The 14,164-nt window shown below is 40.9% G+C and overlaps 1 protein-coding gene across 1 annotated transcript in view; it reads left to right on the forward strand.

Annotated features, from left to right (window-relative positions):
- REEP5 (receptor accessory protein 5) overlaps positions 1–11,782 on the forward strand; it is a 20,036-nt gene extending 8,254 nt beyond the window's left edge. Inside the window, exons 3-5 of the mRNA XM_026052826.1 lie at positions 3,121–3,259; positions 7,850–8,018; positions 9,513–11,782. Of these exons, the coding sequence (XP_025908611.1) occupies positions 3,121–3,259; positions 7,850–8,018; positions 9,513–9,562 (358 nt within the window). The 3' untranslated portion in view covers positions 9,563–11,782. The remainder of the gene's footprint in view (positions 1–3,120; positions 3,260–7,849; positions 8,019–9,512) is intronic.
- The last annotated feature ends 2,382 nt before the right edge of the window (positions 11,783–14,164 follow it).

Genomic DNA, 14,164 nt, shown 5'->3' on the forward strand with positions numbered 1-14,164 from the left:
TTTTTTTTTGGTGACATCAGGGCTAATAATTCCTAGTTAAAAAAATAGCTTATATTCACATCTCTTGCTTCACTGCTTGAGGATTCACAGCATTTCTGTTTGACTGAAATATACAAGATTGGTGGTGATGCCTGGTAGGTGCTGCTGGCACTTGGAGGTCATGAAGGCTTTGGAGCAACAGGTGCTCTATCTTGGGAGTTTTGTTTGAGTGCTTATGTTGTAGATATAAGTGTACAATATACACTTATATCTACAACATAAGCACTCAAACAAAACTGGTATCCCTAGGAAGCTGAAGTATTTCAAAAGTCAGTGAACAGCTGACAGGGAAAAAAGTCTATCTGCTTAACTTCTTAGTCTTGATACATTATTGTTATTGGTTTTGTAGTTATTATTATCATTATTATTAAGTTTTGTGATGAAAATTTCCAATTTTCGTGATTTCTAAGATGGCTTTAATAATACCAACAAAAATTAAACAGTATGTGCTTAATCTGTGGAAGTCTTCAAACAGTGACTGGAAATGAGCAAGGCTGTCAGCTGTTTCACTGCTGAGCATTCTCTCACAAATAGCAAGCCAACGTGTGGATTTTGAAATCTCAAAATATCCTTCATCAATATAAAATACCTCTAATGGAGAGCTTGTCTGTAACCACAGGGATTCATGCACTTAAGGCCTACAGCAAGTTTTCTGTAACACTAGGAAACTTGACATTTAGTTCTGTTCTCTCCTTTATTTGTCCCCAGCATTGTACATTTCGTACTAATTACCTCTGCTTTACTTCTTTCCTTCCAGAAGTGTGGTGTCACACTTTGGAAACAGCCCAGATCCATAGTCTTCTTCCTCCCAGGCATCAGGAAGATGTTTCTGCAGAGCTCCCTATCCAGTGGTACTGGAACAGCTGAAAGAGAGGTGCAGGCCCAGGAGGAACCACGAGTTCAGAGCTTGGTGGGCAGGAGCTGGCCGAGTCCACGGCTGCCTTAGGGAAATGCTCCTGAACTGCAGTTTTCCAAGAGGAGCAGTGCGCAGACCTGCTGCCCTCCGCCTGGGAAAACCCGTTTTTCCAGTTGGGCAGATGGTACTTGAACAGACGCACCTAGTTGTGCTCTACAGCATGGGGCCAGGGCTGTCACTGTCCCGCATGCTCAGGGCCTCGGCTCTCGCTGACCCAGCACGTGGGTACAGAGCACGTGCAAAATCTTGGTGCTGCCTTTCAGGCTAAAGCTGCCTGGGGCTTCAGCCAGTCCAGCGGATATGTGTGTGCCATGAGGGGGTCGGTACTTCTGCCAAAACGAGTTGCACAGATGATTTTTTTTTTCTTACTTACAGAACTAGGAAACGTACTCACTGACAGCCATCTCTCTAGTTTGCTGCAAATCTACCTTCTGATCTTCATTACACATTTTAAAAGAAAATTTTACACCTTTGGCACATCTCACAGGTGGCGCATCTTCAGCAGCACCATATTTAATATTAAGGGGGAAAAAAGTTTAAGAACATTTATTAAATTCAGTGAACTAAGTAAACAATTTTAATCCCGTGGCATGAGTAGGGAGAGGATAGGTGCTTTCTAAAATTCTGAGGTTTCACATTATCCAATTCACCCATTGATAGTATTTTGTTCTAAAACCCCGGGCACCAGGACAGCCTGGTGGTGACCTGCTGGAGAGCTGCTCTACAGAGAGGGACCTGGGCGTCCTGGTGGACACCAAACCGACCATAAGCCAGCACTATGACCTTGTGTTCAAGGCCATGGGTGTCCTGGGATACATCAGGAAGAGCAGTGCCAGCAGGTCAAGGGGAATGGTTCCCCCCACACCACGCTCAGCCTGGTGGGGTCACATCTGGAGCCGTGTGTCCTGCTGGGCTCCTCAGTGCAAGAGGGACTGGAGCTACTGGAGTGAGTCCAGGAAAAGGCTGCTAAGGTGAACAGGGTACTGGAGCATCTGTCCTGTGAGGAGAGGCTGAGAGAGCTAGGCCTCTTGAGCCTGGAGGAGACTGAAGGCTGTGTACTTAGCAATGCACGTTGCTAAGTATCTGAAGGGGAAATTTAAGGGAGATGGGACCAGACTCTTCTCAGTGAGGACTTTCCAGTGATAGGATGGCAAGCAAAGGGCACAAACTGAAACAGAAGAAACCATGTCTGAACATAAGGAAAAACATTTTTACTGTGAGTAGCTGAGCACTGGAACAGGTTGCCCAAAGAGGTGTTGGGCTCTGCATCTTCTCAGATGCTCGGATTTGTCTGGACAGGGTCTTGGGCAAGAGGCTGTAGGTGACTCCGGTTGAGCAGGTGGTCTCAACTAGGTGATCCAGAGGTTACTTGTAGCCACAACCATTCTGAGATCGGTGGTAGTAATCTAGGGCTTAGCAAATATAGAATCTCTCCTTTTTACTGAAGAAAACTCAGGCATTTTTTACTCAAACTTTTTTTTTTTTTTTGGGAAGACTGCATAAACATGAGCTCCTAGAAGCTGGAGAACAAGAAGTCGTTTGGTTATTAAATAGGAATCTCAGGACTTCATACTGAAGACTGCTGTGCACTCTTTTGACAACCTAGGCTGTGCCGCAGTTTGCAAGTCCCATGACAGTGAGGAAGCAGTTGCTGCTGCACATCTGCAGGCCACACTCCACATGTTTGGGTAGGTTAGTTTGCACAAGCTCTGTTTTGCCTCCGCAAGGTGGAAGTGCATGTCAGTGGTTAGAGCACATCTGCTGTCTACCTTTTCAAAAAGGAACCTAGGTCATGTATGTGGTAAGATATTTAAGACTCGCTTCAAAATCCTGAACTAAATTTAAAATAGTAATATAGATGCCTGCAGAACTGAACAAACTGAACAAATACTTTCCCCTCTCGTCCTCTATCCAACAAATTGATGATCAAGTTTCTTTTCTTTTCTGACCCTCATGTTCAGGAAGAGACTTTTTTTCAAAGACCTCAGTCTCATAGTATGATAGGTAATATTATGTACATATTATATTACATATGTAGGCCTCTTCTGCACAGTGTATACACAAAGTCTGGGAAATTGTGTGTAACAACGAATCTAAGGCACGAAGACCTCACAGTAGGTAAAACTGGCACTGCTGACCTGTTCACTTGTTCTGTTTCTTCACAGAATCAAGGCTATTGAAAGCCCCAACAAAGATGATGACACGCAGTGGCTGACTTACTGGGTTGTGTACGGTGTTTTCAGCATAGCAGAATTCTTCTCTGATATCTTTCTGTCGTGGTTCCCTTTCTACTACATGCTAAAGGTAGGTTAATTCATTCCCCCCTCCCCTGAAACAATACTTCTGATGTAACTGATACAATGTTTTCAGAACAAATAGATGACAACAGATTTCCCTGGAATCATCACTGGATCGCAACCTTATTTTTAGATGACAATAGATGTAATTTGTTATTCTAATACTATGAAAGTGATCTTCATAAGGCTGATGCTTTCCTATAGCAAGAGGGGAAGCTGGCGTGGATGGCGAGGAAAGAACTGCAGTGTTTTAGGAGCTAAAAGCCAACATATATCTACATATATAAGGTATATTAACATTAACAATTCAGAATCCATACAGTGTGTTTTGAGATCTTCTTTTCCAATGTGTTGGTGGAAAAAATGTGTCACAGCAGCCTTTCTGAAGAGCATGCAATTGTAATTCAGGCTGGCCTAGCAAGTAAACACCAAACACAGATGGCTCTGATAATCCAGTCCCAGAAATACCACATTGACATGCAGTGGCGCAATGAATACTGACATATTTTTCTCAGTTCAGCAGAAAGCAAAAGAAATGAAGGAAGCACTGAAGACAAATGCACCCTAGCTCTCCAGGGTAACCACAGAGGGGATGTATGTGTACAAGTTTGCTGTCAGCAGTGAGGAGGAGGAGGATTTGCTCTTGTGGTGCTTTGGCTGAGAGCCAGAAAGCAGTACTGAGTGGGTGGGAGGATGGGAGAGCCCCATCCTTGTGGGGAAAGTCCACAGCATGGCACTTTCAATCCAGCTGAGACCAAAGCCTCTCATAAGGCAGTTTGTGATGTCTCTAGGTTTCCTTTCTGATCTTTTGAAATGGAAACACAGATAGGTCATACAAACAGATTTCAAAGTCTCTCCTTTTTCAATTATGTTAAATATCTCTACTGCTATTTATTATGTACAATTATAGATTGTACTCTGGACTAAGGCTTGGCTACTGCTGTTTCCGTTTACTTTGATATGCAGGACTTGGACTCCAATCTTAGGTGTTCCCATATTTCTGCTATTCAGGATATACACTCTGCAACCATATAGTCTTAAGTGCCCTGGGAATTTTTGCAGATGAATACAAGACATGCTGAAACACTTACTTGCATATATTTTTGTTCTCCAGTTGAGAACTATTTTGGATGTCCCTGGGTTTTATTTCTCTTCAGTCGTGCCTGATTTCTGTTTATTTTTGTGGTTCTCTAATGTGGTGACAATTTTTACAATTCATTTTTAAAAAATCACTCTTTTTCAGTATGTCTCTTGATTATTTCCACTTTCATGGAAGTGAGCATTTGTTTTAATGGCTAAAGCAGTCAGTTGAGTTCACATCTCTAGTCACATGTGGCAAGTCTTGTGTTTTGACAGAATTCTACCTGTAGAAGCGCAGAACTGAAGCGCCTTTCCTAGCTGCAGTAGCTTCATCTGTTGTAGTGCAGAAACTAGATGCATTCTGCTTTGTGCTGTCAGGGCAGGAACAGGCGTTAGCACCAAATCCAAGTATTTCAGATCAAGCTGATGGAAGTGACTCTTCCATGAAGACCAATCCTTCCTGTGGCGCCCAAGGAGAGTAATACCTGTCCTCCCACCTCCCTCAGCTGAAAATTCCCAGAGTCAGAGCAGTCCCAGACTCTTCTTACAAGCTGTAAGCAGACTACAGAAGAATAAATGAGGTTTAGCATTCTGACACTTCAGTTTTGAGAAGACTGAGATGTGTTACTGTGATACATATCGCCTTGAAAATGTTCAGTCGTTTCAGTACATTTCAAAAGTAATAGACATTTGAGGACAAATTTGTAAATTGCACAGTTTTAATTTCTCCCATTTGACTGGGAGAAGATTGTAAAATGAAAATCGATACTTTTGTTCCTGGAGAGGTAAAAGTAACTTTCGTCTTCTAACTTAAGAGGAATTTGGACTGACAGCTGAGGGATTTCCTAAAACAAAAGAGAACTGAATAACATCTGTGGTATATTGGGACAGGTAAAATAACATGTAGTGCTTAGCAGTTATTCTTTACAGGAAATAAAATCAATATACTTCTCAGCTTTTAATGAAGGATAACAGCATGATATATTATTCTTTATGCTATATTAGGCATAAATAAAAGCATAGAGGCTTTTGAAAATAAGTATTCCATCGCTGCTTTTTGTTTTCTCTAGGCATGCTTTATGAGACTGCAGCAATTGCTATTTACTAATGCCACATATTATTTCATGTTAAATTATTATGTTCGATTAACTGAAATGCCTCTGCTAGGCATTCTGATTTGTAAGGCACTTTATTGTGAACAAAATATTTTAGAAAGTCTTTCTCCTCTGAGAAAACATTATATTTTAAGTCATTCTGATAGGCAGTCACAGCCACATGCTTGAAAGAAACAAGTTTAAAACTTACCTGAAAAGGTGTTAAATAGGTTAAGCAAAATCTGCCATATAATGCAGTTGTTCACCCCAGGACAGAGCTGTACTTTTTGAAGAAGTGTCCTATTAGGATACCTCTCCAGCTCCCAATATATCATAAATGGTTTTATCAAGGGGAAAGAAAAATAGCCTTAAAAAATAAATAGCAGTTTCTTCCTGGTGTAGTAGGTTAAAGATACTTACCTGAAGAGATGGGCATTATAGAGAGAATTTTATCTTGTTGTGTATTACAGTGAAAACTAGGCCAAAACTTGATGTTTCTGAACAGCAAAATGTGTATGGCTTTCAATGTCCATATCCCTTCTCTGATTCTCTGGGGAAGAACAGAGCGAAGATAACACAAAATATTTGGAAAGCTTAACTGAAGAAAACTGTGTGGTTTTCATAATGCAAAAGAAATTTTGTTCTTTTTGTTAAACTTTCATCAAAAACCTTCCTTTTAAGATAACTTCTACTATTTCTTTCACCTCATAATGGTGAAATTGTTGTTTAGGACTTTCTTATGAGGCACCAAAGTAATACTTGAGAGCAGTTTTCCAGTGGAAAATGAAAAGTGTAAGGGGAAGGAAGGAGACAGAAATATCTAGCTATGCACAGTGGATTTCGAAAAGAACACTGTAATCAAATCTGTTTCTAGGAAATGCTTTTAAGTTATGCAGTAAACTGGAAACTTCATAAATAAGTAAAAAGCCTTGCTTATGTTTTAAAAATGACTTTCTCTCAGAAGCTCTGATGCACTGAAACAGCCTTTGCTTTTTATTCGGCCCCTGGAGAAATAGCTACGTGAAGATACGTATACCAAAAAAACTTCTGAAATCTAACCTATTGAAAGACATGATATTTGTCAATGCTGTTAAAAAGTGGCATTATCGCTTTCACTTAATGGCATAATTTTAAGTTGCGTGCAGTTTAAATGATTAATTTGATACTTTCTGTTTTTGTTGTCTACCCAGTGAGTTTGGGTGTGAGTCTTTTCAGGAGGAAAAGTAGGGATTTTGTGTTTTTTTTCTTCCTTCTGACTGTCTCTCTCCTCACAATAAGATGTGGAAATCCTCAAAGGCCTGAATCACGCCTAAAGCAAAGCACATTTTGTCTGAGGTGGCGGTGTTATCCTTGCAAAGCTGTTCTGCCTTTATTGCCTGGATAGGGTTGTGACCTCTGGTGATGGTCTAATCCTTGCGTCTTAAAGGAACTCTAATATTGTTGGGAAAATCTGCCCGTTGCATCAGAACCTCTGTGTGTGTGTGTGTATATAAATATACACACACTTATATATGTATGTATCCTCGCAGAGCCACTCTCTGTTTGGATTTTGTGTGCCTAATTGGCTTTTTATTTTATGTAACAGAGGAAAGAAAGCCAACTAAAAGGTGCCCCAGTCGTGAGGGAAGACATTTGTAACATGTGTAATAACTGTCTTCTCCCCTTTTTAAGATGCAAAAAGGGGAGAAGACAGTTTTAAGAAGCAAAAAGATGCTCGTTTCCTTTTTCTGCTCGTTTCCCCCAGCGGAGGGTGGCATGAAAGCTGCGCCTAAATCGTGCACTCCTAAAGGGTTTCCCACGTCTGTGCCCCGTGCACAGTTAGGCTCTGCCCTCTCCTTGTGTAAGCATCAACATTTGGGTGCTCACCACCCCATTCCCTGCTGCTTTCTCATGGTAAGGAAGCAGAAAAGGCAGGAATGTGTCTTAGCTGCATGGAAGTGATGGAGGGATCTACACCTCCCTCATGCCAGCTAGAGAGGCTAATTCTTTGGTCTAACTGGATTTCATACTGCTGATTTTTTTTTAAACTTTAGAAGATGTTCTTTTTTTAGAGAGATGAGTTTCACCCCTCCCGCTACGGCCGTCCTCATTTATCCCGTCAGTCAGTATACATGGCACAGCATAGCACAGCACGGCACAGCCGCGGGGTGAGGTTCGGTGTGAGAAGCGAGGCCGCGGGGCGCCCTCGGGAGGCCTTGGCCGTGCGGGGTTGGGGTCGGGCTGTGCTGCGAATGTGCCTGGCAGTGTGAGGGCAAGGCGGGCGACAACCCGCGGCACCCGCCGTGCCTGCTGAGCAGGGAGGCGGGCGGCACGAAACGCCCCACGGCGCCCGGCACGCGACGGGGCGGCAGGCGAGGCCAGGCGGCGCGTGGCACCGCGTCCCGCCTCGCCGGCCGTGCTGATGTGCGCCCCTGTCCCCGCAGTGTGGCTTCCTGCTGTGGTGCATGGCTCCAAGCCCCTCCAACGGGGCAGAGCTGCTCTACCACCGAGTCATCCGCCCCTTCTTCCTGAAGCACGAAGCGCAGCTGGACAGCGTGGTCAAAGACCTCAAGGACAAGGCTGCGGAAACTGCAGATACCATCACTAAAGAAGGTGAGAAAAAGACCCATCCCTGATCGTGTCAATTGGGAAGCATTCAGATTTGCAACCCTGATATTAAAGTTCTTATTTTCCATCTCTGGAAGAAAATCATGCAAGAAGAGTGTGTGAATTTTAATGGAGAAGTTAGTTTTGGATGAAGGTACCAAGAAAAGAGGATCACAGTCAATTTTAGCATTCAGAACTGTGGTTACGCTTGATGAAAACAAAGCCTTTAACCAAATGAAATGGGTAACTAGCTCTTTCCAACACAGATATCCAGATAAATGCTCTACATAGATGAACAGAACAGTTCAGCATGTCCTCACAAAATAGCTTCCATAAATACAGTTACGCTGTATTTACATTCAGTTGCATTCTTGGTTCTCCTTAAACTGTCATCTAAAATACCTGGCATTATGAAGGAACTGCCAAGGATCTAGTAATGCAAAACGTTGTATTCCCAACAAGCAGCAGCATGTAAAATTAACTTTTCCCATCTATGTAACTATTTGTACTTTTCTGTCCTCTTGAAATCGAAGAATTCTGAGCCAACTTTTAAATAAATAAATAAATAAATTCATTTCTTTAGGGAGATCTCCTAGTTGTGTCACAACCTGAAGCTTGCTACTCTTTAATTTCTACTCTTTTCTTTCTGAACTGCATTCTGAACTGGAGGCTTAAACTCTATAACATATTATGATAATTTTATGAGTAAGGAAGGCATTTGTATTGAGTAGCTGAAGTATTTAAATTGAGTATTTTTTTTGAAGTAACTTCAAAGTACCTCAAATCTCCTTTCCCCAGACACCACATGTAGTGTTATTTCTTCTTACCTAACCCTTTACCTTCCTCTTGCTGTTTTTCCTGTCAGCATTGCAGTTTCTCTGGTATTCTTGGAATTTTTTGCTGTATAACCCTCACTGAATCATTCCTGTTAGGGAGATACCTTAAAAACTATTCTTTCATCTCACACATTGGATTCCTCTGTCTTCATTCCATCACTTAGACTTCTCTTTCCATTTTTTAGATAATAATTTGCATATATGTATATGTTTTCAAGAAATCATATCCACGCACGGCCACCTGTGTTAGCATTATTTGAGCATTTTCAGCAGCATGGTAGTAACTTATTGCTGTGAATTGTAAAGAAGTCCTAAAGGCTGTGACTTAGACCTGTTTTCTCCTTAAAATAGTAGCAAGACAGTCTTTGGTGTTTATTGTGCTGCTTCTCATACATGGTTTAGATTCAATACATTGTTTTTGAAAAGCCTTATATTTTATATTATCAGTATCATCTCTCTATATGCACACATATATATTTTACACAAGCCATATTTTTATATATATATGTGTGTGTGTGTGTGTGTGCAGGCACACACTTTAAAACTTTTTTTTTGTAACTTGAGAGGATGATAAAATTTCTATGCAGCTCAAGAACAGCATATAGTCATTTGTTTTGTAGGCCATGAAAATTAATTTTTTTTCTTTTCTTTTTTCCTCCTGCAGCCAAGAAAGCAACAGTGAATTTGCTGGGTGAAGAAAAGAAGAGCACTTAAGCTATTAACTGGATAAGGAATGTTTCCCTACCACCTTCTTTATAAAGTTTCACGTTACTGGGGATTGTGGTATAATTTTAATAATGTTGCCTTGGAAACATTTTGATATTAAAGGAATGTGTTGTCAGTTTGCTTACTACTTTGCTGTTGTCTGTATAGAAAGTAAGCATTTTTATTTAAAAGCAATGCAGTGGGTGTAAGCATCTGAAGCTTATTGAGAATACTTCATTCATCTTCATGCAGAAGAAATCTTTCAGTAATCACTTCTGCAGTAACATAAATAAAAAGTATGTATCCCACAGGCTCTGCACTTTAGTTGTCTCTTTGTGCATGTAATTACTCTTAACTGTGGTGTGTCTGCTAACATAAAATTTTATATGAGGAAGATGTAGCCTGAAAGGATTCTCTTGAATATGCAGGGCATTACTGGGAGGCGGCATGGTGGATGTATTCCCCATTAATGGAACTGTAAATGATGAAACTGTTCTGAGCGCCTGATAATAGAGATTATTCACTTCACTCTTGCATGTTTCATTGTAACTTGCAATATTTGGTACAGTGTGTGTATTCTTAAACAGATAGATACTAAATATAGGAAAGAGTAACTTAATTCATTGATCCAGTTTACATAAATGTGAAATAATTTGCCAGGAATTGATGCATTAAGTTGAGAGCACAAGATTGCTGAAGTTCAACCCTTGGGCCTTTTCTTGTTAAAAGTTATCATCTAAAGTGGAAAACAGAGTGCCTTGTAAGATGACATTCGAAAGCACAAACTGCTTTTCACTGAGGAGTGATGCCACTGCAGGCACCGTTTCTGAAGGCCTGTTGAAATAGTTACTGCCCTGGATGTCCGTTCCCAGAAGGACATCAGTGATTCACACCACAACCCCTCCTAAAAATGTGGGTTTTGGTTGCTTGGTCTGCTCCTGACCAACCAGTGTGGATGCAAGCAAAGATGTTAATATGACGTCTTGCAATTCATGGAAAGAAGGAAGAGAACTGAATTCAGAATATGGAGAAGTTCAAGCTTAAATTTTTGATACGATAAAAAGTGATTTCTATATCCACTAACCTAAATAGAGTAAGTTGTAACCTTAGAATAGTCGCTTTCGGTCTTCCACAACAAGTTGATATACAGACATTCAGTCTCAATTGTCAGGTGCTAGAACTGTCTAAGAATGAAGCATGCACTATTACGTGGCAGATCAGTTTTAAATCTGAGAGATACCCATAATAAGAAGAGATGTAGTGGTGTCCTAAGTGTAAGCTGTGTCCAGTAAGCTGGAAAACACAGCTGGGACTTTGTCAGACAGCACCCGCAGCTGGTCAGAGAGCCACTACAGCAGGGACACAGGAAATGCACCGAGCCTCATGTTCAGTCCTGCAGCGTATTCCGTTTGTTATTTGTAAGAAGACCACAGAATACTGGAGTATGCACGTGAAAACACTTGAATGATTACTCAGTGATGCCTTTTTGGTTACAAACGGATGCACAGCAAAGACTAAAGTTTACAGCAAAGCTGTAGATGTGAGCAAGTAGAAATGCTGAGTGGCTCGCAATAAGCAATCTGTTCTCTTGTCCTAGCTTCCTGTCTTTAGCCCACTGAACTTTAAAACCATCCTAAAGCCTGTTGTATTTTAAACAGCTACATGCATAGCGGTTGTATGTGGTCAGTGTAGTTTAGCTTCACCTCATTAAAATAAATAATGATACTTGTACTTTGTGCTCTATTTGACTTAGGTACAAAGTGCTGTAAGAACTGCATTTCTAAAAGCTGTTGGTAAGTCTGAGACTTTCCAAAACTGTTCAGTTCTGTAGCACAAACAAAACTTAATTCCCAAATCAATTGTCATTTATTTAAAATTTCACTACTATCAGTGAGAAAAAGCACTTTTAGGTAAGTGTTAGAGTGACATTCGTTTACCTTTCTCAGAACTAACTTAGTAGTTTGGCTTCAGATCTACTTCCTATATTTAAACCCAGTATTTCTTAATCCAACAGCTAAATTTGTGCTCCTTATCAGATTTCTTCTGGAGGGTAGAACTATCACTTGTTTGAAAGTCGTTGTTGATGAGACTTAATGTTGTTTGTGTTGTTGCAAACACAAACGACCATCTACAACGTTTGTGGGCTTCTACAGTGATTTAGTTCTGATAACTAACATATCATGTCCTCAAAGAACGGTCACTCTGTTCCAAAGACTGAGAGACTTCTGGGAAGACTTCAGTAAAGATCCAGTACTAACTCCTCTGCTGTCTTCAGAAAAACAGTCTTTTCTGCAGCAAGATGCCATTTCATGCAAATAGCTCCACTGGGCTGGCCCCTTATATCAGTGCTCTACCCCAAGTTGTCTTCACAACATGTGTAGGACGATGTTACTAGACACTTCCACTCAATGTCTGTGCTGAAGTTGTGTATGCTCAATAAAAACGGATACAAATAAACAGATTCTGACAGGACTGGTAAATGGCTTCAGTATTTCTTGAGAATCTTACAGCTCCACACACAGAGAAATGTAGTTAGTTTAAAAGGCAGAGTGCCTTTACAGATACTGACTTTTCCTCCCAAACCAGATTACTGTGGAACTAGTAGGCACTCCTGCAGAAGGGTGATGGAGAGACGTGCTCCTTGTGCCGGGCCTGCGGTGCAGTGGAGCTGCTGAAGCGCATCCCAGCGCGGCAGAGCCATTGGGAGGCCGGCGCTGAGCCGCACGCTGTCACGGGCGGACCTACTGGGAACCGCCAGGAACTGCTGGGAATCACCAGGAATGCAGGGTCCTTTAGGAATGTGTATGGGAAGCAATATACCTACACCTATTCCACACTGTTTTTCCTCTCACCTGTTGATTTTCTCATCTTCCTGAAGTGTAAAAATGGGAATGGGTACACGAGCAGAGTTCTTTCTGCCTGAGGTAAAAGGTTTTTTCCAGTTTACCCCACACATTCCCAAATCTGGCAAGCAGAACGAAAGTTGTTAATAGGCAGAGAAAAACAATAAAGACCTCATGATGATACAACTACCACTAATGATACTAACGATACAATATAATACATTAATAATATATAATTATATTAATGATACAGCAATATAACTATTATATATTATTATATTAATAGAATAAACTGTTAATAATAAAATATGATAATAATGATAAGTGGAACGTGCCAAAACAAAGCAAGGTAGTTTGGAAAGACCGAGCTTACACCTTTTTTGTAAGCAGTGGACTATACCTTGCCAGGTTAGAACTTCACAACTTTTAATTTCACAGTCTTGAAGTTACTTGAGTTTGCATTTTGGTCTTGTCAGAATTTTACAATCAATCAGTTGCACAAATTTTAGATTTCCACTTGGTGCAAAAAATCTGAGAATCAATGTAAAAATATTAGGACTAATTCCTTAATCTTTGTCCTATTTCAAATTCAAACAGCCATAATTCTTATGCACATAGGGAAGAAGAGTGTAAAAGTAAATGGCAAATTCTAGGTCATGCAACTACACAGAATTATGTTAAATAGTAAACATAGGCCCAACAATGATCTGACTACAGATAAAAACAATTCTAAATAAGTTGTCATTACTGCTAGGAATATAGTAAGTACATTAGCGAAGTCCTATAGCAAATCTTAGTGGGAAAATTATGTTAAGATTTGTGATTTTTCGGACAACAAGTATTTCTTGTGCAATGTATGTTCTGCAAGCGGTGTAGACCTAAGCCTTTTATTTCCAGAGAAATTCTACATCCTGTGTGACGAAGCAGTACTTGGGGCATAATGATCTGAAAACCACTAGGGGAATCCTCAGTTGCACAACAATAGAGATGAAAGTAAGTCCTACAAATAATTCTGTGTGTCTTCACGATGTGTAAAACAGTTAAAAGTGCCCGAGCAAGAAAGAGCCACAACTGAGATCTCCCATCCCCGGGGCCGCGCGGGCTGTGCCGGTGCTGCCGCCTTCAGGAGCGCGCATTCCCCTCCGTGCTGCACGGCAGATTGATGCCGCGCTGCAGGATGGCCCAGGGAAAACAGGGAATGCTGGACACGCTGCACAACAAGACTGCCAGGCACCAAACTCCTTAAAGAGATGTCGTGGCTCTCTATTGGTGGCATTTAGAGCAAGAAGTCCAGTGTTCTTCCAGCTCTCTTCTCCCTGCCTCTTTGTCTGCTGGTCCCCAAATAGACTAAGTAAAATGTGGAACTGACTGACAGATTCATTTTTAACACTAAAATTAAAATGCCAGAAGACACTTCCCTGACAGCACTAGCAATCAACTGAAGATACCAGTATTTTCACAACTGCAATGCCATAGATATTATGTACTGAAAAAACCAAGTCATCTTTCTCAACAAAGGCGGGGCAGAAGACAAAAAAATACATTCAAGTTCTGAGAAGTCCTTTAGGCCTTTGTGTGTGTGTGTGTGTGTGTGTGTGTGTGTGTGTGTGTGTGTGTGTGTGTGTGTGTGTGTGTGTGTGTGTAAAAATACAAATCACTACCAACAAAAAAGAACAAAATTGCACCAACATACTTGTTATTTGATACTGTTACTTGAAATTTGAACAGGAAGTCTCTCTGATCCTTGCTTAATCTGCACAGCAGCATA

The sequence above is a fragment of the Nothoprocta perdicaria genome, unplaced genomic scaffold, assembly GCF_003342845.1.
Source record: "Nothoprocta perdicaria isolate Ctin4 unplaced genomic scaffold, notPer1 scaffold_92, whole genome shotgun sequence".
In the NCBI taxonomy this organism is placed as follows: Eukaryota; Metazoa; Chordata; class Aves; order Tinamiformes; family Tinamidae; genus Nothoprocta; species Nothoprocta perdicaria.